Below are 26,652 nucleotides of genomic sequence, written 5' to 3'. Positions count from 1 at the left end.
TCCACAGCACCTTCCATTTTATTGGTTTATTTACAAACAAGGTGAAGTCAACAGGGAAATACAAGGGGTAAGGGTGGAGGTGGGGTTAGACTGGGCTGTCCAGATGTGGAATGGATCCCAGGCTAATTTCTCCCTTGGGCTATTTCTCTCTTTTTTCCTTGCATGTCCCTTTGGGACAGGTCCTCTGGCTCCTTGGAATGGCCTCTGATGCTCCTGGGTCCCACAGTAAGAGGGGTTGGTCCTTCCTTCATGTCAGGGTAGGGAACAAGAGGTCTATGAGGGCCAGGGCCCCCTCAGTTTGTGTAAACCTGAGTTCCGATCACACGCATGATTTCCTTCTGGATTTTGGGGTCCTGAGTGTTAATGTTGGCGTCACCTACTTGACCATCCTCATATCTGTCAGAAAGGGAAGAGTGAGAATGAATCAGTATGAATATAAGCAAGGTAGGAGAGGAGTATGTGAGCATGAGGGAGTGGAACTGTGAAGGATAGAACATGTGAGGCACTCTGCCTTAGGAGTCTCTCCCCACTCTATTTCTCCTCCCAAAAGAAATGTATTATTCTCTAAGTTGATGAGAAAGGAGTCCAGGGAAATGTTGGAGTCCTCCCAGCAGGCCAGCTTTCTCTCTGTACTACCCGTTCCATGTAATGCTGACGACCCTAAGTAAGGCAGGTTCCTTCAGATCCAAATCCTTGATCATAAAAAAGATTTTCCAAGCAGCAGTTTCCTTTTATCCAAAACCCTACTCCCTCCATAAACTCCCTGGTTTACCCTCTCCAACTCACACAAAGAAGAACCGTGTACAGACATGGTCAGACACAGGGCACACCCAGATGTTCCCATGTTTCTGGAGGTCCTTGGACGTGATTACTGTGGGGAAAGGGGCCATGAATCAGACATGAAATGCCCACAGGTCATGAGCTAATCATACCCAAGAAGGCATGTAAGTAAATAAGAAGGAATAAGAAGGAAAACATGAAAGAAAAATATCCTGAAAGATAAAACATTCTCCTCCACCTAGTATAATTCCCATCATTAATATGATTCCCCAAAACTGCTCAAAGTCTTTTCCTGTGACCAAAATGAACAAGGTTTGGGGAAAACTTGGAGCAGGATACACTCACTCACCTTCACAAAGTGCTATACAATTCAGATTTCGACTCTGAAGGAAGCGGGACTGGATGGATCGGGTCTGTAAAACAGGAAGAAATTATGAACAGAGCTGGGTGACCTGCAAAGCTTTCTCTAGAAGGAAAGAACAGCACCACCAGGAATGATAGTTACACTAAATCAATCTAGGACTGAAATCACCCTTCCTCCAATAACTCCTTCTCCCTACTACTACCTTTTTAACCCATAAACAAAAACCTAGGTGGATAAGCACGTGTACATTTTACATTGCCTAAATATGCAAATGCACAATATAGCTTGTCAAGTTTAATCCATATGCCTGCTATCTTGTGTTCTTGGAAAGTATTATATGTTTCCATAATCCAATTCAATTTAGCAAGTTTTATTAAGTGCTAGGTACTAAGAATTCAAAGACAAAGCACTAATTTTTCAAGGACTAGAACTGTACTCTCCACACAACCTACTCTACCTCCAGCCTTTACATTTGATGGACAACTAACTTATCATACTGTCCACAAGATAACCACCATTTGTCCCCCATATACTTATTTCCTCAAACCTGAAATAACTGAAGTCTTTGCCTATCTATCTACAACTGTATTACTTGTAAATTATAATTTTGTCTGATCTTGAAAACTAAGTAGGCTCAGTCCTGTTAGCACATGTATGGAAGGTTGACTGGGTATATTAGATGTTGTGGGCTCCAGAATTATGGTATAATGGATAAAGCATAGGATTTGGAATCACAGAGACAGTAATTACTTCCTTATTAGCTTTGTCATCCTTAACCTTTCTAGGTCTCAGTTTCTTCATCTGTAAAATGAAGGAGTTAGAACAGATTACCTCTACAGTATTTTCTAACTCTGCCAGTATAATCCTATAATCGTATAAATACTGAACTGAAGTGAATTTGCTCACTATTCAGTCCCCCACAGCCCAAGATACCCTACTTTGGCCCCTGTAAATTTCTAGAAGATTACCTGAGGGATGGTGTTCATCCGGTTGTATCTCTGGACTAGCTCATCCTTAGAAGGCATCCTATGCTGTCCTTTTCCCATTCCTGCCACAGGCCAATAGATCAGATAAATCAACCCAAGATAAGATGAGTGAGAGAATGAAATGGAACATGAATTTCAGAGTATCAAGTGTTAGGGTTGAGTGAGATGAGGGAGCAAGCTTAAGAACAGAAGGAACAAAGATAGTCATTCTGATCACAGGATGGAAAGAAGTATCTCTGGTTACAGGATATGACAATCTCAGATTTGACCAGCAACACCCAAGAGAAGCAAGAAGTCCAGTCCCATGTAAGAGATTGTGAAATATAAATAAATACTCCATTCAGCAGGCCTTCCCCGACTTTTCCCAGCATACTGTGCCACCCAAGACTATCCTCACTGAGCATCCCAATATTTGTCTAAGAATCCCAAGTGGTCTGTATATCTGAGTATCCTCCCTATAAATGGGATCCGAATCTATGGGAAAGGGACCCAACTGTCTCTGAGTTGCCTGAAAAGTAAAACAAACAAAAACAAAAACAAAAAGAGGAAAAAAGAAAAGGGGATATGAAAAGTTTTTGCTACAGACTGTCAGGGTCCATGAAGAAGGGCAGGAATGGAAAAGGTGCTACTAAAATAGGTCATATTTATTAGGAATTACTGGAATCCTACCCTTAAACTCTTTAGTCATTCCAGCAGAATTTGCTCTCCTCTATGACTTAAACTTAGCAAGAGTCATAGCCTCAGGGAAAGGCAGAGTTGTGATATAATTTTTTGGTATATTAACAGCTGACAGAATTGTAAGGCTTATGAATTCATATATGCATATACATATATATATACACATATATATGTATGTGTATGTATACATATAAATTTTTTTCTCATTTGATCCTTGCAACAACCCTGTGAGATAGATACTACAAGTACTCCTCATTTTTCAGATGAGAAATTAAGTTATCATATAACTAACTTCAACTCCCACAGGCCAATCCTTGGCCAACTGAAAAGGCTACAAGGACAAATAAGTCTCATCTCTGTCTCTCCCACCCTTACCAAGATGCCTGACCCATCATGTAATCATAACCCAAATAGAGCCTAGTACAACAGAAATCTCAATGACTGGACTAAGATGCTGTGGATCCTGATGTAACTGTCCTGCTGGACAGATATACACTTCTACCTTCTCTCTCCTCTAACTTCAATCATCTTTCATCATCCTCTGACCTTTGTTATATTAAGACCTTAACTCCAAATCTCAAAATCCACCCTGAGCTTGGAAAACACTGTCCACGAGATGCACAATCACAAAAATCTAGTTACAATTAATACCCAAACTCTACAGGGGTAGTAAATAATGAAACAGTTATTCAAGTTCCAAATTTGATTCTACTAGAAAAAAAATAAACACAGTCTTTTAAGCCTCTGCCAACTATGACCTCAGAGTTACAAAAAACATAAAACATGGTCACTTGATCCTTATAGGGAGTCTTAGTAGTAATCTCTATGAGACAAGCCATTCCATCTTTTATCCTAAAGTACTCCACCTGTACTATCCATATAAATCAAATCTATCTATGATGTTCCTGCCAGTTTCCCCTGATCAGTCTATCAGGGGATATGATATGAATCACATGAAATATGAAAGGCCATTTTGTTTAACGTTTTGATTCTGGGACAGAAACTGTTACAAATTCCCCCCCCCCAAAAAAAATGAACATAGCTACAGATGGAAAAGCACAGACCCATGTATGTATAGAAATTCTATTTCTATTCTAACTCCATATCTAACTTTCATATTTCCCTAACTTCTGATCTGTAGCACTTGCCCTCATAACAATGACTAGATCAACAAAAGCTCTATTAACACTCTTCCTATAGTAGATGAGGAACTAAATAGGCTTTGAGCTATCTAAGAAACAGAATAAAGACTGAGAAGATGGAGGGAAGGAGGTTATGCAGTTAACAAATATTTCAATTTAGGCAAATGAACCTAGACTCTCATATAAGTCATCTGTGGCAAACATAATCAGATTTGTGCTTGTGTGCAACAGTACTGATAGGGGGAGTGGGAAACTGAAGAGCAGTGAATAATTCTTTCCTGCAACTCTCCATAAATTAACATAATCTCAATGTTATAGCTTAATACTAGGGACCAATACTAAGATCCAGAGAGCCTCGACAGAAAGCAGATGAGGTTGAACTACAGGCAGGACTAGATATAAAATATACTTCTCAGAGAGAACTATATAGAAGAGGAACTGGTCTGAGAAGGAAATGAACTAGGGGACAAAAAAAATGCAGGAAAAAGGGATCGCAAATTAGATTTATCTCCTCAACTGGACACAACTGGACTCTATATCTCTTCTTATATTTGAGACTGCCTAAATGGATAGAATCTATGCCCTAATTATTTCTCATGTGTGGAAGAGAGGGATTTTGCACTTAGTCATAATCTGAGAGAATATGGCAATAATGAAGATATACAAGAAATAAAGTAAAGGGCTATGTGAACCTGCTCTTGGGTGGCAGCAAAAAGGTGAAAGAAGCCATATAACATCACAAGAGATGAGTATTGCTGAAATCTGCCCTACCTGGCAAAAAGGCAGAGATCTACTGTTATCGATATGTCTCTAGGAACAAGGCTTCAGGAGAAAAGTTCATTCAGTTTCTCACCCACACTCTCTCAAAGTTGAGCCTGTTTGGCATTTCCCTGCCTTAGGATCAAAGGGGGTTGAAGGCAGAGTCTTTCTAAGAATGGATTCATTGGGAAGGACAGGATCTACATTTCTAAAAAATAGATAACAGATCAAGTGCCTATAGAGAGAACAGATGACAGATTGTATATCCATGGAGTAAAGTAAGCAGGATGACACCACAGACCATATGTCCATGAAAGTGAAACAGACATGTGAACAAAGCTTAAGCAGCCACAGAAGGAGACAGACTACTTACCTGAGTATCCAAAGGAAATACTGGAGATGGGGCTCAGGTAGATGCCTTTGCCATACGCTGCTCCATGCAGCTTGCAGGGAAACACTAGGGTGAGCAACATAAATTGCGCCCCTCCCCCCCCAATGACTCCAAGAGGGTATGGACCTCCTAAGATAGTTGTAGAGGAGCTGTCTTCTTGTTTGTCCTTCTGTCTTTCTCCTAACCCATTCAAAGCTTACAAGCACCTGCTTTGATCAGGAATTAATTGGGTTAACCCTTCCATGTTTTAAGGGACAAGAGTGGAACAAATGAAACCACTAAGCCAGTTCATGTTCCTACTGTGGATACAGGATGATATGAGAAAGTAAGGCCAGCGTTGGAGAAGGTGAAAAAAGAAGAAACAGATTCTCTCTAACCATGTCCCAGAGTTGTGGGAATAGAGATTTGACCAGTCAACATGAGATAATAAGCACACAGGGAAAAGTTCTATCACTTAAGAATTCTGTCACTTACTACAGAAGTTGAGCTCATCAATCCTCAAGTTTAGAGTAATATTCTTAATATATGGATTTCCCCAACAGATTCTCCTTAGAACTGAGTCTTTACCAATTATAGTCTCTATATGATCTTGATCTCCCAAATCCCTTGGATAGATATGGTAAAGCATCAAGAAAAATTAGAGTTCCAAGGCTTCAGTTTGGAAATTAGTAGGAAGAGAAAGGAGAATGTTGTAGAATTTCCCACCACTACAAAGTAAGGATGGTTGAGGAGGGGGAGAAGGGCCCTGCTCTTACCTGGAGTTTAGTGTAGGATGCATTGACTAGGCCATTGCGCAGAATAGAATGCCAATTTTCAATGTGGGACCCACTGGAAGGCAGGAATAGAGGACACAAACCGCCAGAGTTGTGAGATCCTGGAAACAGCCTCCAAGGCCTAATAATGCCATCTACCCTCTCCAACCCACAAAGAGATGGAAAGATTCATATGTACTCACTGAAAAACTCACCTATTATTATGGTTTCAATTAGCACCTCTTATGCATGATTCTAAAATTTATTTTTTAGACTCCAGCTCAGACTCATATGCCTGCTAGACATTTCCATTCTAATCTCCTATTATCATCTGACTAATAGGTGCAATAGGGTATGGGGGGAAAATGCTAGATTAAAGACCCTGAGTATGGACCTCTTATCAATTACCATCCGGGTAATCTTGACGAAGTCACTTAATTCATCTATAAAATTAAGGGGTTGAATTCAGTGACCTCAAAAGTCCTTTGCAGTTCTCAATCTATGATTTGCTATCTTGATTTCTCTACTTTTGATAATGGTACCATCATTCTCCCTGTCACCCAAGGGTTAAAATCTCTAAGTTATCTTTGACTCCATCCTTTTAGATAACCCCAAATCCTTCCCTCAGCCTTCTGCAATCTCCTTTTTATTCCCACTACTCTATCCTAATCCAGGTCCACTTTATTATTCACAATAGTTTCTTAATTGTTCTCTCAGTCTTCAGTCTCTCCCTTTTCCAAATCTATTTTGCATACTATACTAATTCTCCCTTTTAAGTTATTATTTCTATCAAAATTTTTCAGTGGTTCTTTACCATCATCAGCAAGTCCAAACTACTTAGCTTAAGGAATTTCTTCAACACTGTCTCCAATCTACTTTTTCAGTCTTATTTTCTACTACTATTCCCAAGAGAAGTCCAGCTAGACTGATTTTCTCACTCACTGACCTTGAAACAAATTTGACAAGCTTCTGCTTCTATGTTTTTACTCAAATAGTTCCAGTCTACTATGATGACTTCATTCCTTTTCTATGCCTATATAAATCCAACCAATGTTTTTAAGGCTCGGATTAAGTCCCATTCCCTATCTCAGTCTTCAGCAATCTGTTCTTTTTATAAACTCTTCTAGCACTGTTTACAGCACTCATTTAACACCAAATTCTCTAGCACTAGAACTATTTATTCTCATATATTCTCAATTAGACTAAAAACTCTTTGAGAATAAGGATCATATATTATGCCTTATATTCTCTACAAAGATAATACAGTTCTTTGCACATACAAAACACCTGATGACAGTTTGATTATCTATTTTGTGAATCACATATACAGAACATATACATATATAAACAGAACCCTGACATCCATGATCCCAGGGGACAAATGCTCCCCAGTTCCTTCCCTCCCCAATCCTCCCCAGCCCCTACTTCCTCTCCCTCACTGGAAGGCGAAGGTGCTGCCGTAGAGTTTCTTAGCCGTCCGAAACCGGGCCTCCTTAGCAGGGGGGCTGCTCAGCAGGAGGAACTGGTGAGAGGTGTGCATGAACTTCAGCTGCTGCCCGGGGTGGGGGGGATTCAGGGGAGACAGAGCAGAGATTGAGATCAGGGAGGGAGGAGTGATGGAGTCAAGAAGTAAACAAGCCAGGAGCATAGACTGATCTCCATAGGATCAATATATGTTCAAGCACCAAAATCGTCAATGTAGGACACAACAGACTGTCAACTAAGCCTGGATCTACTAGGGTCAGCAACAAAAACCAAACTTCCCTGACCTTCAACTCCCTATCCCATTCCTCAAATAACTTAGAGGGTTCCAAAGAATTTGGGGGAGGTCAGGGGACACTTACCCTGCTGAGAGGTAGCTTGACAATATGTGATCTGTTGCTGGAGATAATCCTGAGGAGAAATAGAGATGAAGGAAAGAGCATGGAACAAGCATGGAGTCTGGACCAACCTAAACATAAGAGTTAAAGGAGGTATTCTCTCTAAAATTAATAGGGAAAGGTACCCAAGCTAAAAATCATCTAGAAATTCAAGTACTGTAACCAAGTTTAATGCATGTAAATAGCAGTATTTGGAGGTGCTATTAAATCACACTGAAGCTATTTGGTAGGTCCACAACTAATTTAACTATATGGCAATACTCAAATACATTCATGTGTAAAACGAAGTTATAAACCAAGAGACTAAGAGTTATAAACCAAGGCGCTAACAATGAATGAAAGACAGACAAATGGGGCAAGGTTAAGGAAAGCACAAGAAAAAGGGATTGGATAAAAAGATAAAGTCCAAGATAAGGGAGAGCCTTTAGTCAGCCTTGGAAACCTTTTATACCTAGGACTCAGAGTGAGAAGCCCAAGGCTTTAGGAACTATTCTGCTTCATTCAGTCTAAATGTCTTCCACCTAACAGATGTTCAATGGATGTTTACTAAATAAATAATTTAGCCCAGAAAGAAGACTGAAGAACTAGATAAATTAACCTGTTCCTTTATTGGCTGAGAGAGAACAGTCTAGACTAGACCAAGAGAAAGAGAAAACTAGACAGACAAAACAGATTAAAAAAAAAAAATTTTAAGGAGGGCCAAATTGAAAAAGAAGCCAGATAAAAGCACACAGATGGTTGATATCAAGCATATCAAGAATTTCTGAAGAATAGTTTCCCGAGTTAAATGTCACTTGACTGTTTCTGATCTGTCCTCTCAAACCAGCACCAGATAAAAGTCTCTTTACGATCATGGAAGAAACTTCTGTTATACTAAATTATGCTACTTCTAAGCAGAAGAACAGGAAAAAAGGAGGGAAATTAGGAGAAAATATTAAGTCACCGTAAGCACAGCCTAGGAAAGAGTTCCTAGGCTTTGGGGATGTACAATTTTCCCCAAGCAGTTCTGAGTGATGAAACTTGAGAGCACCTTAATTTGCAGGCCCTGTTTTAAAAGGGAAGGAAGAATATCAGCCTGACTCCCCTACTTCATACCCATTATTTGGGGAAGAGGCCCATTTGAGAGAATAGACCCTCTGTGATGAGAAGGAAGGGAAAGGAGGAGATATAAACCTCTACAAATATGTGGGAATTTTAAATATATGTAGTAAAGAGTATTTATTTCTATGTGTAACAAGTACTTACAAAACCTACTATGTACATGATTAGTTTCTAGAGATATCCACTGAAAACCTGTGAGAACTTAAAGTATGTAAGTTCCTTGTAGGAGCTAAATTTTTGTAAATCAAATGGAGATAAAGGTATTGTTTCTGCAAAGTAGGGAGCTGTTCATTCTCAGAAGAAAACAAAATATTTTTGTTGAATCAGGAAGGAAAAGTAACCTTCATCCATATCCAAACCCACAGACAGAAGAAAGGAAATGGCCATTACATCCATCCCCCCCAAAAAAGGGAGTGGTCTCTGCTTTCGTACCCCCCAGGAGGGAGTGGTCACTGCATCCATACCACTGCAGGAGAGGGTGGGCCAAAGGATCCAGTTTGTCCATCTGTTTCTTGATTTCCAGATATGAACCCTACAGAAACAATATCCGCAAGATTAACTCCCAAGGAATAAAGAAATACTTTCCACCAATGAATTTCAGTTTTCTATAGGCAGGTCCCTGAGACTGACTTAAAGACAAGGAGAAATATTAAATGATAAATAAAATATATGTTATTCAAAGGCTTATTTATAAAGAAATTTTCTTGTAACCTTACATTATCCTCTCCATCTTACAAATTAAGAAAATGAGACTGAAATTAAACGACAATTTAATAACTATCAAGGCAGAACTGGAACCCAGGTTTCCTGATTCTAGATCCCATGCTTTATCCACCACACTGTATTACCAGATATGGTCGCTATTCTAAGAAAACCATTAGCCCAAATGAAAAGATAAGCTATATGTATGAAAAATAGCTAAATGCATATAAAACATACAGATGAACTTACTTTATGTAATAATGGTTACCCTGACAAGTATATAAATGAAAACTAAATTGAATCTCATTTTAAATATATGCTTCCTAATATATTCTGGATTTATTTGCAAGAAGGGGCATATGTAACATGAATAAAAATTAATCTCCAAATATCCAAGCAAGGAGTCATAGAAAAGAAGGAACAGATACGAAGCAGAGAGGTATAGAGTATATGGAGAGGAGCAACAGAAGCTTCCCTGTGCTTCCTGAAGAAACCTGTTCCCAGAGGCATGAGGAAAGAGGCTAGGCCTTATATCTACTTAAACCTCTTCCCTCTCTCCCAACCTGCAAAATACTCTTCATTCTCCCTAAATGCTCACAGGATAATTCCATCCTTCCATTCGCTATCCTGAATACTCCTAGAGTATGAAAAAATAAAGAACATATAGGACTTTGAGGCAAAGGAAATTATAAAACTTAAGACAAGTTGCAATAGAGTCAGTAAGACAAAAATCAAGGAAAGGCAAGTTGATGGCAGGAGCTAAATGAAAACAGTACAGAACAATGATGCATGTAAACAGTCAAAGGAGCAGGCATATACCTGGGTCATCTCCCGGATGGACATAACACTGTCCAGAGCTTTCTGAAGTCGCTCATAGTTCTTCTTCTGTGGAAGTCAAGGAAAAGTGAAGAGCCACCATGTGGAGGAAAAAAAGAGAACCAATTTTTGGGAAGGAAAAGTCTCAACTATATTTAAGTTCTTTAAGAGCAAGGAAAATGTTTAAATCCTCTTCTCCCCATTCCCAAAATTGAATGCCTACATATAAGATACTTCTGACATAACAGTTTCATAGATTTAGAGCTAAAAGAGATCTCAAAGATCATTTAATCTAATCCCCAGAGTTTCAGAAATGAGGAAACTAAAGCCTAGAAAATTAAGAGGCCTTGCTTAAAATTAGGTAAGTAGTAGTATGTAAAAAAGATGGATTTTAAATTTGGCTTTTTTGATCCAAATTCAAATCTAAATTTTTTCCATTACACCATACTACCTCTTCAAAAAAGTATATAAATCAAAATTATATTTCTTTGCAAGATGTTTGTAATAATATACCCACTGAGCAACTAGGTGGCACAGTGGATAGAGTCCCAGCCTGAAGTCAGGAGGACCCGAGTTCAAATATGACCTCACTTAACCCCAAGTGCTTTAGCAAAAAAAAAAAAAAACACACACACACTCATATACATATAATTTATACACTGTAATTGATTAATTTAAAGAGAAGAACCTGGAACCAGATGTTGAGAAAACATTCAGGCTGTTCACAGTAGAAGTAGCTAAGAAAGGCCTGTAGTTCAAATCAAATCACTTCCACAGTGGGATCTGGACTTCAAATCACAAGACTTCCCCCATAACAAGAAATATATGAAAGGAGCAGTCTCTTACACTTACCTATTTGCCTATTCTCTTGATAATAAAGAATCCAAACCTTCTTTCTCACTATCCCCAAATAGCTTCCCAAGTAGCTCTAGCTACTAGGCTCCCTTAGTTCCTATATCTTCAACATAAAAGGCAAAAATACCTTCTCTCAGCAGATTCTTATACCCTGATCTCCCACATTAGCTCCAATACCCTCTACAACACATATCCTTCCATCCTCCTGGACACGGAATCTCCCATCCTTCCCATCTCCATAGTTCACAATCCTTCAATCCCATTGTCCTACGTCCCCTGCCCTTCTCCTCCTCCTGTTCCCAGTCACATTTACCTTGGGATTAAAGGCGAGAGTCTTGGGGTCACTGGGATCCACAACAGAGGGATAAGGCTCAAAGATGATGCTTTTTCTTGGAGATTCTAATGCTGCCCGGCACATAGCCACCAGCAGATCCACCACCTTAGTAGAAAGGAGAACAGAGAGCCAGATAACATGAGGAAACTTTTCAATATTGAGAATCATATTCCATTCTGCTTTTCTCTACTTTTTGAAGGTTCAGTGTCTTTTGCTATTCTTTATCTGAATTTGTCCCCACCCATTCCACTCTTTCCTACCTCTGCTCCTGTGGCCACCTCCTCTGCAGCTCCAGACATAACTCCCAGTGTGTAGAAGGAGAAGACACAGAGCTCTCGAGTACAAACAGCTGGCTAAGGAAGTAATGGATGGGTAAGACAGAGAGGGAAGACTAAGTTAAAGGAGACTAAAGAATCTGGGAGTCTTTTAACCATCAGCAACAAAGCAATCAATAAGTGAGTAGTCTTATTTAAATTAATAACTCAGTCACAACTCAGAAGGAATGCTATTAAAGGGCATAAGATTTCTACTACAATGCAATTTAAGACCCAGATTCATAAAAACAAACCCCAATTTAGGTCCCATTAAAATCCTCCAATGAATAATAGCATTAGGCAGGAATAGAGAGACAATATAAAGAAAATGTGACAGCTCCAGAATGGGCTCATCCAAGTTTCTCTAGAGACTATATTCCCAATCCTAAAGTCCTTCAGCTAGGGATCCAGGAAAAGAAGTATGTTTATCAGGAGTTCTACTTTCAATATTTGTCCAAGGAGAAGGGTACAGAGAGGGGAATTATAGAGCTTATACCTTAAGCATAGACCCATTCTGGAAGACATGCTGCTCATCACACACTACACAATATTCATTCAGCGTTGGAATCCTCTGTTCTGCATACTTCATAATCTGCAAGATAAAGGGAGTAGAGCTATATCTTGCCAAGGCACTATGAGATGCCCTTCTATAGTCATAAGCCTGCACAACCCATACATTTAGTTTTGGGAAACAATCTGAAAAACATTGTTTCTCTTCTTTCCTGTTTCCTACACTACCCCTTCTCAGTACAAAGGGGCTAATATTCAGGGCAAATAAGTGCAGAGTTAATTGTCCAGAATGCTTCTGTATTCCTAGAGGCCCAGTTCATTTTCATGGGGAAAAGGTCAATTTGTTTTTCCATCTGTTAATACTAAGGACTGACAATTACCATGAACAAAGAGCTATGCTAAAAACTATTACAGGAAATAGTCTCATAACTTAGGAAGTTTATTGTCTAAACCAAAGAACCACTAGAACACAGATAAATTCCTTGTTTAAAGTGCTTCCATAAATGCTTTTTCCTTTAATATGGCTATTCTGATCAAAAACACTTTTCCCCAAAAGCAGCAAACACTAATTTCCCAATTTCTGTGAAAGATTATGGTATTATGGTATTATGGAAAGAGAAGAAATTGTTGGATAATCACTAGGTACCCAGCAGTGTAAGACACAAATTCTTGCCATCATATGTGCAATCTAGTAGGGAAAACAATATAATGCAGCAGAAAGAAGATGAAAGTTAGAGTTTAGGCTTCACTATTTAACTTGGACAAATGACTTTGCTTCTCTGAGCCTCAATTTCCTCACAAGTAAAATGGAAGTGATATATTTGCAGCTCAGTGGCAAGGCAGAAAGGGCAATGGACCTGAGATTGGAAATAAATGTTTAAATGTGACCTCTGACCCTCAATAGCTGTGTGACAAGTCCCCTTCTCTCTGCCTCAATTCCCTTATCTGTAACATGAGGATAATAATAGCATCTAGCTCACAGGATTGTTGTGAGAATAAAATGAGATGGTTGTAAAGTGCTTTTGCAAATCTTAAAGCACTATATAAATGCCACTCTATTGTTGTTGTTATTACTACCATCTATTTAATAGGATCACTGTAAAAATCAAATGGACTAACATGTAGAAAGTATTTTATTAACACTAAAACATTATGTAAATTCACTATTTACACCCACAGATCTATGATATTTCTACCATCAATAAGGAGCATAACTTCATGCATTACTAAAAGGTCTTCATGAGTTGCTATGATTTAAAAAAATTATAGGCTGATGACAAGTCTTCTAGTGATGAGAATCTCTAAATTCTGCTGGTTTTTTTTTTAATTTAATTTTATTTAATAATAACTTTGTATTGACAGAATCCATGCCAGGGTAATTTTTTACAACATTATCCCTTGCACTCGTTTCTGTTCCGATTTTTCCCCTCCCTCCTTCCACCCCCCCCCCAAGATGGCAAGCAGTCCTATATATGTTAAATATATTGCAGTATATCCTAGATATAATACATATTTATTCTGCTGGTTTTTGAAAGGCTAACAGACACCAATCCATCCTGAGGCACATTCTTGAAGCTCTTCTAGCTTGGAAGGACCTGACAAAGTTTGCATGAATAATCACTAGAACTTTAATATGGGCATATAAATGTGAGCTATTATTAAAATAAATACATAAATAACAGAAGAAAGCAGTACTTAGAATTAAGTTTGGGCAGTGTTAGGAATATTGCAGAAGAGTATGAGAGCTTTTCAAGTTGATTTCCATGATGAGGAAATAGCATCTAAACTTGAACTTGAAAAATAAGTAAAATTTTAATGGGAAGAAATTGGTAAGCAGAGAATTCCAAATAAAGGGACTAGTGTGAGCAAAAGCATGGAAGCAAGAAAATTCAAAAGGAAAAACTGGAAAAAAAGTACATGACAAGTAATTACATGGCAAGTAATGATGGGCTTTGGTAAAGGAAAGCTACTGGAGGGCAATAAGTCATATACTAAGCTTGTATTATTTTCTAATTGTTTCATGTGTGAGTTTTTTCTCACTGAGGATAAAACTCATGCCTTCTTTTTCATATCCTAAAAACCCAAGTGCAAGAGATAAGAGAGAAGGAGGTATGGTGGGATACAGGGATATATAAGACAGTTAATCAAATGATGGAGTATGCAGTTCAAATATGGTAGAAAAAATTAATCCAACAATAAGAAGTATATGAAGAGATGGGACCCAAGCTTGTTTACCTGGACAAGAAATCCATATTCCAGGGTGGGAATGTTCTTGCAATGACCACTGACCTGACAAGGAAAGAGAAGGTCCCTGTAAAACCTTTCCACAGCCTACAATACTTACTCTAATCCCACAAAACTCTCCTTAGAGCATCAGGCCCATGGCCAAGTTCAAATCTAGACAATTCTAAGAATTCCCGGTGTTTACACAAGTTTTAAATGATGGGACTCGTGCACCCAAACTTGACAGTCTAGAGCCTTTAGGTATTTGTTAATATCTCTGGTAGAAAAGGTGATATGACCATTCCCTTTGTTCCTCTTCCTGGAAGGAAAAGGTGGAAAATAGAAGCCACTGATTAAGAAGCTTTATTTCAGCCACGAAATAGTGCTAACCTATTTTATATCACCACCCCTCAAAAAAGTCTGTCCTTTCTACCTGACGGTCTGGCTCTATGGGAATCTACTAAATTGAAATTAACTAGCAAGAAAAATTTAACCTATTTTCAATCTCCATGTAAATACATCCCTCTCCCTTCAACCCTCTCAATCCTTAACCTACATCATTCAATAATTGATAGTACTTCAGCAGATATTTATGTGGGCCAAAGCCATGTAAATCTAAAGCCTTAATCCCTGGAGCTAGTCTCCCCATTTCCACCATTCCAATACCCCACCCAATTCCGCCCCAGACCATGTACCAAGGGAGAGGTCCGTGCTGGGGGAGGGAGGCCCACGTGCTGGGGGCAGGGGAGACCTGCCTGGGGGCTGGGAGGGTAGCCAAACACTTCTACTTTGGGGTTCTTCATAGTACAAGATATAGAACGGTTCATGAGGCGCCCAACACGCAGCTCTGGAACTCCCAGTTTGCCCTTCAGCATGGAGTCCTGGATAATGGGGAAACTGGGGGACCTAGAGAAAGGAAGCAAAGAGTAAAGTAATACAACAGGGACCTGCCTGAACCCCAGAAGGCAGAGAACAGGGATTCAAGTTTAAGACAAAGTTTAGCATGACAAAAATCCCAAAGCCTGAACAAGAGCTTCAGTTAAGTCTGAGACAATCATATTTATGTTTCACAAATATCTTTGACTAACCTGACTATATACATTCATATGTCTAACACTAGAAGACCAAGATCAGAAGAGACCCACTTCTAGGTCTCTGTAATGAATGTCCTGCCCTAGCTAGCCAAAGGGGACTAGGAGATTTCTGGTATGCAACACCTGTTGCATTTATTCAGTCAATACTGCCTACTATCTGCAAGGTACACAAAAGAAATATCTATACTATAGGTGCAAAATGTTTGCATCCCAAAAGGTTAAGTTCTTAATTTTATTGAGAGTAAGACTAGGGGACTATATTGAACATGATACCAAGATTTAACTATTTATTCCCTTAATAGTCATTTCATAGGCACCTGGAGAACACTTGGTTTCTGGGCATCCAGAAAGTACCAGCAACAGAAACATGTGCTTGAGAACAAGTAATGGGATACTAACTCAACTCAAAATGAGTGGTTATTATGCTCAAGAATAAAAGATAAGGGTCATGGAAGGGGATGAGATTGAATACCTATTCCCAAGGATCAAGGAGATAAGAAAGGGTAAGAGACAGGATCAGAAGAAAGAGTAATGGAGACTAGAGGTGAGAAGTAGGAGGAATAGGACATAAGGGATAGAAGGGTAATGTGTCAGATGGAGGTGAAAGAATAAGACAGAGGGAAGGAATAGAATAGTTCCTGGGAGATAGTGGATAAGTCAAATATAAGCTCCATGAGAACAAAGCTTGTTTTATTTTTTTGTCTTTGTATATCACCCAGTAGTTAGCACAGTGTATAGTATATTTTGTTTATTGATTGATAGCATCAAAAAAAAAAAAAAAAAAAAAGAAGAAGAAGAAGGGATGGAATGCATAAACCCACAAAATAAGGATCATTTAAAGATGTAGGAAAAATGAAAGTAGAATAAGAAAAAGTAAAAGGAGGACTGGAGTTTCCAGACCTATACTCACTTGGGAATAGGTGAAAAAATGCTGAGGCCTGCTCGAAATTTCTTGATGGTGCCACTTGCCTTGAACCAACTGTGCCGCTTCTCTTGCTGGGTCTTCAGGAAGTCGTTGCTGAGATGCTTCCATTGTTGGGATGTGAACATTCCAAGGATCCTCAGGTGAAAAGAAAGAGCAGTTTTCAACAGATTCAGTAGAAAAGGGATGATCAAGGACTGAATGAATACCACAAATTAATCACACCTAGATTTCCAGTTCAAGGTCAACTCTAGCAGAAGACTCATGATCTTAACACAAGTGGTACACAGAAAATATGCCTTTTACTGAGTCCTCAGAAGAAAAGAGAGGGACTCTCTCCTAGTGGCCCCAAGATTAGTGGCTTCTACTCAGTGGGATCAATTATTAGGAAGCTATACTGTTGGAGACCCCAGGGATTTTCTTACATAAGGCATCTGGAGACTGGTAGTTCATACCCTATATATTAACGAGAGTAGAAGTAAAACATAGCCCAGAAAGGATTATTTAGTGTCTATATGAATAATATGGATATAAAGAATAAAAATGGGGAAAAAAGCATGAATTTTGCTGAAAAGTTAAGAAAAGAGACGTGAACAAGTTTTGTTATATTATTCTCTTTCCCTATCTATTCTCCCTGGTCACTTTTCCAAGGGAAGCCCAACAATTGGCATATCAATCATTTGACCTGTAAGATTGTGATATATTTCAAATAACTAAGGACAAAATCAAAGAAAAAGAATCTGTGAGAACCACATAGAGTACCTTGAAATGATCCAAGATAGACTCTTTGAATAAAGGGATCAACATTCCCTACTGGGATCTCAATCAATGCAATTGAAATGTAATCAAGCCTAACTACTGCAAAATCCCAGCAATTCCCACTGGTTTCAAGAATGAAGAAATAGTCAATATCTTCTCAGCCCTGGTTATCTCTCAGAAGGAAATCTTTGGTCAAAAACCTATCTGCCCAACCATCTACACATATGTACATCTGCTCCATTCACCACCCTCTTGTCTTGTAATAACTAGAAAAGGTCAGAATTCTTACTTTTTCAACTGAAGACCCAGCCCGAACCCTTCTTTATTGGATGGCTGGAAAACCTCAATTGATGGTTCTGCAAAGAACAATATTGAAAAGTGTATCCACATTGTTCTGAGTTCCCAAGAACATATCAAGTGCCATTAAGTGGGAAGGAATGGCAAGTATAGAGTTGTGAGAAGGTTCTCAAGACACAACTAAATAAAAAGGATTTTCTCAGTCACTTAAGCAAAATTGCTTCAAAGGCCTTTAGACAATAGAGAGTGAAGGGAATACATTTAGAACAAAGATTATGAATTATTTAATCCCAAAAGACACCAGCCAAGGACTTGGGAATAAGAGAACTAAGACAAAAAAAGTAGGATGGAGGAAAAACCTAAGAGATCCTCTCTCCTGTTTTAGTTATTTCAGGATCTGAAGAAAGGAAGGAAATGCTATACACACAAAAATGTTCCCTGACCTCACCCAATCAAGTCCCAATAGCCACTTTTACCAGGTCCATCAAGGTACTGAGAGAGTGAGAACCGTAGCCTCAACACAATGGGCTCTGTCCGAAGAACCTTCCAAGCCGTGGAGACTTCCTCCTGGGGAAAAGGGTAGAAGATTGCTTGGATCATGACAACAGAAGGTAATGGCTGTGGAAGGGGTATGTATAATTACATAAACATATACTCAAATAAACTTGATATCTGCCACACATACACATGTTTAAATTCAAATGCAGGCACATGGCCATACGTACTTTATAGTCTAAGGAATGAGAGAGCTTAAAAAACATGCTATGAAGGAAACATATAGATAACATGGCCCTCCCCCTTTCCCCTACTCAGCTTGGGAATGTTTCTCAACATGCTCTGAACAAAAATCAGCATCACTTACATCAAGGAAGCTGATGTTGATGTGGAGGTCAATGTCCACATCATCAATGGTTCCATATTCTCTGCAGAAGCACATATGGCTAGAAGTAAGAATCTAGGAGTGGTGGGGGCAAGATGAAAAGGTGGGGGACAGGGAAGGTGTTGGCCTAAGAAACTAATGCAAATGGCGAGAGGGATAGAAGAGGGTGAAGATTAATCTGGGTTCTCTACCCCAAGTCACTCATTTGATGATGACTTCTTCAAGGGCAGGAGTTCTTACCCCAGGATCTACAGAATCACAAGAGATCTATGGATAGGTTTCAAGCAATTTATGAATTTGGATGGGGGAAAAAATTGCATTTTCATTTCAATATAATTGCTTTCCTTTACAGTACTACAAATTTTATGCATTTAAAAACATTCTAAGAAAGGGTTCACAGGTTTTATTAGAATACCAAAGAGGTCCATAACATCAAAAAAACAACTAAAAAAACTAAACTAAATAGTTAAGAATCTATTCTATGGGAATTATTTAAAGAAAAGAGTCCTGTCTCCCTCCAACCCCACTCAGCCCACCTGATGGACACTGAGTTCTCACTATAGATCTCTTTCACGGCTTCAATGTCAGCATCAAGCTGTGGATGTCGATATAAATCTGCTGCACAGCTTCCCTAAATGGGTGACATACAAAGAGACAATAAGGAAGAATAAACAAAAGATAACTCCAGGGACAAGAATAAGTAGCTTAACAATTTAGATCATAAAGGATAAATGTGGCATACCACGTGAGGGACTTTATCAACAGATAATGGGTAACCCAGGATACCCATACCCATAATAAAAAGTATTAATTCTTTGAGTCCAAGCGTCACACATTAAGAGTCTCTGATTTCCCCTCCCAGCCTTAGATCATGGCTTTGGTTTTAACTATATCTCTCTGGACAACCCTGGAGCAAGCTAGTGGACGGGGTGGGAATATAAAATTTATGCTGAAGAACGCAGAAAACAATTCAAACAGGCTCTGTATAAGGAAAGTCTCTACCACTCCTATGCTTTAGACTCTTATTCAGAGCAATGATAATTTTTAGGAATTGGAAGTAGGATGATCAATTAGCCCTATTGTTAGTGACTAGAAAGAGAAGTGGCTGGCAAAACACAGATTGGTTACTTATACATACAACTATACATGACTACCTCCATAGGGACTGTCTCAACTCCTCTACAGCAGGCCTGAGTTGGAGAGAGCAGGACTACATCCCCATGTTCTGAGTCTGGGATCATTAGAGTTTTTAGATGTAACTATAGTCACAACTTTCAGCCATGGGTTATCCTAAAGTAGGTCTTCACCTGTACTCCATAGAGGAATTCCTCTGACTCATTGTCCCCATCTGAATCATCATCAGTCCAGTACTGGCTTTTAATGTCCTAGAATGAAGAACAAGCATACAAAACTTGGGCGAGAGGGTACAGGAATGAGAGACCCATACAGTAGAGTCCCTCAGTTGTTTAAAAAAAAAAACTGAGCCAAGGGGAAGAAGAAGGAATAGGAACTGGAGGGCGGGGGGTTGGAGGAGAGAGAGCAACAACAGGTCTCTTTTTCTGAGGTTGATATCCAGGCTCCCTAGATTCCCAAGGACATTCCTTAGATTCTCCATTCCCCCCAACCAAATTAATTAAATCCCTTTCCTAATGCTTCTGTCTTTCCTCATCTTTCCCATTCTCTCCTCTGGCTCCCCTTAAGTTAAACCCCCAACCTAGTCTCTCTCATGTCCCACCCTACCTGCTATCTTCCCCCCACCCTCTACCTTCAGACCTGGGCGAAGGAGAGGATAAGAGAAAAGTAATAGGCCTACACAGTACCTACTCTTCCACAATATATCCCCAAAAAATTTAGCTGTAGAGATTAAACATCCATGGCAGGTGTCTATGCATCTGCATCATAAAAGCAATTCCTCACCATTGGGTCAGTGGTTCACACACATTTCCCAGTCAGCATTAGGCAATGCCCCTCCATGCCACCAACTGAGGTCAGCAAGATGGACATCCAGAAGACCATACAAGGAAGGGGAAGGAATGTTATCAGGGACTGATTGGATATCTGCCAGGTTTAATGGGCTCTTGTGTTACCGTGGTAATCAAGTTACTGTCCTAAAGAAGATAGACAACAGTTAGTTACATCATTATTCTATAGCAAGATCAACATAAGCAGGCATATATAAATATAAACATACTACAAGCTCCTTTATAAATGTTCATGTATAAGCACATTCATATGTATGCAAATCAACATGTGCACCCAAAGATATACTAATATACATGCAAACAGAACTTACCAATGGATAGAAAATCCTTTTGTAGAAGATAAAATGCTATAAAAGTGAAAAATATTATAGACTCTTTGAGTTTAAAAGGCAGGAAAAAGGTCATAAGTAGCTTCTACTAGGTCAATATCACTATCAGCTCCACAAGTCTAGATACTAAATCCTGAGACATAAAGAATCATTGTCCTTCATGACTAACTCAAGAGCAGGGGCAGGGTGGAGGGGAGAGAGGGAGGAAAATAGGAAGGACCAATGTCAACCTTATTACTCTAATCCCTCAGTCAATGTATCCTAAGATTTCCTTGCAACTTTACTGTCTCTATCCTAAAGCCTATAGTTACTTCACAACTAACTGCAAGATTGGTGTTCTCTTCCCACATAAGTATTAAACCTCTCTATAATTTAATTTACTCTGGCCCTAATCATTGGACATTCTTTGATGAACATGAAAGGGCCAGGTCAAAAAAGTATTCGAAATCTACCTAAGAAGATGCTCCTAGATCTTAAAAAAGAGAAAGGGACCTGTATGTGTCAAAATGTTTGGGGCAGTCCTCTTTATAGTGGCCAGAAACAGGAAACTGTGTAGATACCCATCAATTGGGGAATGGCTGAATAAATTGTAGCATATGAATGTTATGGAATATTATTGTTCTGTAAGAAATGACCAGCAGAATGATTTCAGAAAGGCCTGGAGAGACTTACATGAACTGATGCTGAGTGAAATGAGCAGGACCAAGAAATCATTATATACTTCAACAACAATACTATATTATGATCAATTCTGATGGACGTGTTTATTTTCAACAATGAGATGAACTAAACCAGTTCCATTTGTTCAATAACGAATAGAATCAGCTACACTCAGCGAAAGAACTCTGGGAATTGAGTGGGAACCACTACATAGCATCTCCAATCCCTGTTTTTGTCTGCTTGCATTTTTTATTTCCTTCACAGGTTAATTGTATATTATTTCAAAGTCCAATTTTTCTTGTGCAGCAAAATAACTGTATGGATATGTATACATATATTATATTTAACATATACTTTAGCATATTTAATACGTATTGGTCTACTTGTCATTTGGGGGAGAGAGTGGGGGGAAGGAGAGGAAAAATTGGAACAAAAGGTTTTGCAATTGTCAATGCTGAAAAATTACTCATGCATGTATCTTGTAAATAAAAGGTATAATAAAAAAAAAAAAGCTGCTCCTCTCAAACAACAGAGGATTCAATTGTAATTCCTATAAATACCCTTAAAAGACGTACTCCTAAGATGCCAATGTAGAGATCCTCTATGGCTCATATTACTCCCCTATGTACCCTATGGGGTACATAGGGCCCCAAGGAGTTGATGGGTCAACTAGCTTCAGTCCTGTTAAAGCTCTGTCTAGAGAAGAAGCCATCCATTTTTAAAAAATATTTAGAGGCCTCAACAGAAAAGTGATGATAGAACTTGCCTTAGTGTAGAGTAATAATGTGTTCAGTATATTTTAGGTAATAAAGGACCTTCTGAATCAACTTCAAAAGCTACCAAAAACATATGTCTTCTACCATGGAAAACAGCTCATCCCATATTTCTTCTATCTGTAGTGTAACCAGGAAATAATATATGTAAAAATACTTTTTAAACTATAAACTACAATTAAATGTAAATATAGACTATATCTAAATAATGTCTTGATGAAGTGGGCCATCTACGACATTTACAATATGAAACATTAGAAAGGCCTTCCCTGACCCAATATTTCCCAAATCATCCTTATCTGAAATGCCACCATTAGCGTTTCATTTGGCTTAAAGATTTTTTTTCTCCATATTTCTTTTTTAATATGTAAAGAATACATTAAATTACTACCTCCATTTTTGGGAGTTATATTTTATCAGGCCCAAATTTCAGGCTATAACATAGCATGGGTCTTCCAGGGAGATACTTAAAAAAAGTGTGTGTATATGTTTGTGTGTGGATACATATACATACATACACATTTAACAAGCCTTGGGTAGATCAGGATGGTGTCTAAGTCTCTAGAATATTACAAGTTAATTATAAGAATCCTGAAAATTAAAAAGAAAAAAATACACACTAAAGAACTGAGGAAATAAATAAGCAAGTATATAGTGCCTTCTTTATGCTAAGCATATTGTGTTGGCTTTTATCATTTGATCCTTACAACTACCTTACAAATACAAAAAACAAAAAACAAAAAATCCCAGAAACAATCAGGATTTTTGTTAAAGTAAAATAAAATTTATGTCCAAACAATCTATATGTTAAGTTTTATATATGATTTTTAAACTGTTTTAAACTTCAACAAAAATTGGGGGGGGGAGATGTAAAACTACTAATAGGGCAATTCCCCCCAAGAAAAAAGGAAGAACTCAGTATACCATAATGATCAAAAGGAAAGAACTTAGAACTCCTAGAAAAAGCAAAGGAAAAAAGGAGGGGGGAAAAAGAAAAGGAGGAAGGAAGGGAGGGAGAGAGGGACGAAGGGAAAAAAAGAGAGGAAGGGAGGGAAGAAAAAAGGGAGAGAGGAAGGGAGGGAGAGGTAAAGGGAGGAAGGAAGGGGGAAGAGAGGGTACTTATTAAACACTGACTATGTGAAAGAACAAAAAAATTATTCAGGTGAAGATGGGGACTGAAACCATATCAACACCAAGGTAAACCTGGAAAATAAGATATGTGGAGAGAAGTTAAGAATTCCCAAAGGGAAGGAAGCAAGTTCCACTCTTATATATATACATACACATATATATGTTTATAATCATATATGAGAATCCTAATATCTTCAGTTTTGTGCTCCAAGTCCCTTCCTAACTCAGAAAAGTACCTGCACTAAGGACATTAAGCTAACATCAATCAAAGCACAGTATACAAAATGATATATTATTTTCCTATTATTAGACTCTCTAGAATAATAGCTAACAATAGGTATTGACATTCTAAGACTTGCAAAGTACTTTATTTATGTTATCTTGTAGTAGCCATCCCTATAGGTTCAGGACCAGTTTTTGCCATCAGTACTGTTGCTTTTACTGTACATGTTCCCTTTTTCCTTTCAGAGTAAGACAACTGTACAGAATGTTTCAAGATTTCTCCAGGAAAGGGATAAATGCAATCTCAGGCTGCCTTGGGTTCCCAGGAATCAGGGGTGGTGCTCATCTGCTTATATCCATTGTACATCTTAGAAACATTCTTCCTGTTCCTGACAAGTCGAAAGAAAGACCTCCTTAGAGTGGACAAAAACTACCCCGATTTGGACTTCTCTGGATTCAATTTAATTCACAACAAGGCTTTACAATACTTAGAGACAAAGATTTAAAATGGCAGTCTCTGTCCTCAAAGAGTTTATAACTCAGAAGAAGAGACAAGTATGTACACAAAAGAGGGAAGGAGATACATGGAAATATAGAGACAAACCCCCAAAACCCCAGAGGTCGTCTGGTCCAATCCCATTATTTCGTAGTTAACTTGTCCAAGGTCACCTGAGAAGCAGGTGGCAAATCTGAGATTCGAACCCAGGCCCCTCGACTCCAAATCTCGTTATTTTTTTCTACTACACTAAATATGACAAAAGTCAGAATGAGAAAAGCACACAGAAAGGGTGACACACAGACACATGGCTCTCCAATCAGTGAAGGGGTCACAAGAAGGCCTCCCGCAGGAGAAAGAGCCCGAGTCAGGTTTTGAGCTATTTTAAAAATAGGGATGGGAAGAAGCCCCTTCTAGGGGTGGAGGCAGCGGCAAACCCATCGCCTCCAGTGACCTCCCCTTCCCGTGAGTTCCTGCACCATCTCTCTGACCCCCTCCCCAGCACCCGGGGTCTCTAGCCTCATGCCCCCACGCCCGACACGGACAGACATACAGACACAGACACACACACACTTTAGTCCCGTCTCCATCATCCTCTCCCGGTCTCCATGGCAACCCCCGGGAAGGCCCTCCCCCCTCTCCTCCCCGGCGCGCGCTCACCACTGGCTCGCTCCCGACGATTCCAGGCCTCGGCCTCGCCTCAGCTCCCGGAAGACTGATGGCCCGGGGATGCGGAGGCCCGGAGACTGGGAGCACCCCGGGAGAGGGGGCGGGAAAGCAACGGCGCCTCGGCCCGGCCCGGCTCGGCCCTCCCCGCCCCCTCCTCCTTAGCTCCGGTTCCAGGCGTGGGGGGAGGGGGGCAGAATAGAGGGCGAGGCGGGGCGAAACGGGGCGGGGCGGGGAGACCGCAGAGGCCGCGGCGGCAACGACGGCGGCCAGCGGCCGGCGGCCAAAAGAGTCCCCGCGCTCCAACTCTTCCGCTCTCCCTCCCCACGGCCTCCCTCCCTCGCTCCCTTGCTTCGTTGTTCCTGTCACAGGCGCGCCGGGCCGGGCCGGGCCGGGCCGGGCAGGGCCGCTTTGCGCATGCTCTCAGCGGCTACGCTCGGGTCACGTGGGCCCGCTTAGGGAAAGGTCAAGGCTGGCGCGAGGCCGCGCGTGGCTAGGCAGGAGCCGCGGACCTCAGCCGGGGGCTTTCGGGAGTCCTATCCGGCCGCCTGAAGTCATTCTCCTCTTGGCATTTAAGGGATTGACTTCTCGGAACCCAGCCCCGCCTGTTTTGGGTTAGGGAGATCAGAGGAAGCTTTGGGCTGACCCACGCGGTCCTACTTCGGGGGGATTGCGCGCGCGCACACACAATACCGTCCCACTAGCCTAGGTTAGTGCATCTTTGTGCAGAGCACCGCGGCAGACTTGGGGGAGGGCTGATGCACCCTTAGCTCTCTCTGACATCCCACCCCCTAGTCTTTCTAGCCATGTGAGAGCTTCCTGCCTCGTGCATCCCTCCCAATCATCCCCACCACGCACACGCAGCCATGGTGGACAAGGGGTAGCCGCGCAGCAGCAGCCTGCAGGAGAGGCCCACAGCACGGCACCCAGTTTCTACGGAGTATTAATGGCTACTTCGAACCTCCGTTTGCCATGGGCAATGAAAATCATAAATAATTAAACCGGCTTTATTTTTTTATGTGGGGCAATTTGCAGGTGGCGCAACGTTTTTCACACTACGATCCCGTGCATTAGGGTAATGCAAGTATTATCCCCACTCAACAGACAAGGAAGAGGATGAAATTATGCCTCTCCCGGGGTCATTGTCCAGAGGCCAAGTTCAAATCCAAGTTCCCCGTCCGAATCCTGAGCTCATTGCTTTATACCTCGCTGTCTCTGGGAGGTGCGAGGGAGGATCACAGGATAAGGTGTGATGGCGCGAGCACCTCTCTCCCGAAATCAGGGGATACTTCAGTGGATCTGGAACCTAATCAATGCGAGCAGAACTCAGTCCCTCCCTGCTTTCCCCTGACGTGATTCCATACATCCTTGCAGAGGATCCATTCAATATTCTGACGCTCGTTTCTTTTTTTATTTTACTTTTCGTGGGTGTCTTTGAAGTCCTTATTTGGGCTAACCATCATCTTCTCCCTGGGTCCACCTCCTTTTCTGAATTATACATTTCCTCGATGGCTTAAATATAGAGCATCATTGAAAATATGCTGCAACTTCCCATCATGCTGCCTTCAACTTTATTTCCTCTTGAGATCAATGTATTTCAAAAACTTACAGTCATACAATACTGTCAAGATGGATGTTTTTGCTGATATATTAATCCATGTAGTTTTTCCTTTACGGTATTTTCAGTGAAGAATCGTGTTATATTTTGGGTCTTGGTGAAGGCAGCACACTTTCATCTCCACATAAGAACATCTGAAGTATCTCAGAATGTATAGAGAATCCCGTTTCCATTTGTTCTGATTTAATACAAGCTGATCACGTGGGGGATGAAGAGGATGTATGTATGTATATTTG

General features: G+C 40.1%; 1 protein-coding gene across 9 annotated transcripts; it reads right to left on the bottom strand.

Annotated features, from left to right (window-relative positions):
• Positions 1-25,171, bottom strand: PARP6 (poly(ADP-ribose) polymerase family member 6). 9 transcript variants are annotated; one of them, XM_051981936.1, is made up of 24 exons: positions 24,793-25,164; positions 20,833-20,868; positions 20,457-20,647; positions 19,847-19,924; positions 19,076-19,170; positions 18,522-18,582; positions 18,136-18,226; positions 17,652-17,718; positions 16,592-16,741; positions 15,283-15,493; positions 14,600-14,653; positions 12,351-12,446; positions 11,801-11,893; positions 11,520-11,645; positions 10,355-10,420; positions 9,298-9,365; positions 7,697-7,745; positions 7,292-7,404; positions 5,856-5,928; positions 5,083-5,152; positions 2,113-2,192; positions 1,130-1,193; positions 787-871; positions 1-396 (listed from the first exon to the last, which is right to left on the bottom strand). In XM_051981936.1, the coding sequence occupies exons 3-24, from the start codon at positions 20,457-20,459 to the stop codon at positions 294-296; spliced, it is 1,896 nt and encodes a 631-aa protein (XP_051837896.1). In that variant the 5' UTR covers positions 20,460-20,647; positions 20,833-20,868; positions 24,793-25,164; the 3' UTR covers positions 1-293. The 9 variants fall into 9 exon arrangements, with proteins under 9 accessions (XP_051837896.1, XP_051837899.1, XP_051837898.1 ...); XM_051981939.1 differs by having other exon boundaries at positions 15,343-15,493; XM_051981938.1 differs by having other exon boundaries at positions 7,292-7,401; positions 24,793-25,162.
• Between the last annotated feature and the right edge of the window lie 1,481 nt (positions 25,172-26,652).

Source organism: Antechinus flavipes, chromosome 2, assembly GCF_016432865.1.
Source record: "Antechinus flavipes isolate AdamAnt ecotype Samford, QLD, Australia chromosome 2, AdamAnt_v2, whole genome shotgun sequence".
In the NCBI taxonomy this organism is placed as follows: Eukaryota; Metazoa; Chordata; class Mammalia; order Dasyuromorphia; family Dasyuridae; genus Antechinus; species Antechinus flavipes.
The sequence above is the reverse complement of the archived record's forward strand: the minus strand, read 5'-3'. Positions and strand labels throughout refer to the sequence as shown.

What these genes read in the sequence shown, in the direction of transcription:
- PARP6 (XM_051981936.1), bottom strand. An exon ending in AGAATGGGTCTATGCTTAAG is followed by an intron (nt 11,894 to 12,350) that starts GTATAAGCTCTA and finishes TTACTTCCTTAG; the next exon opens with CCAGCTGTTTGTACTCGAGA. An exon ending in TTGTATAGCACTTTGTGAAG is followed by an intron (nt 872 to 1,129) that starts GTGAGTGAGTGT and finishes CTTTCCCCACAG; the next exon opens with TAATCACGTCCAAGGACCTC.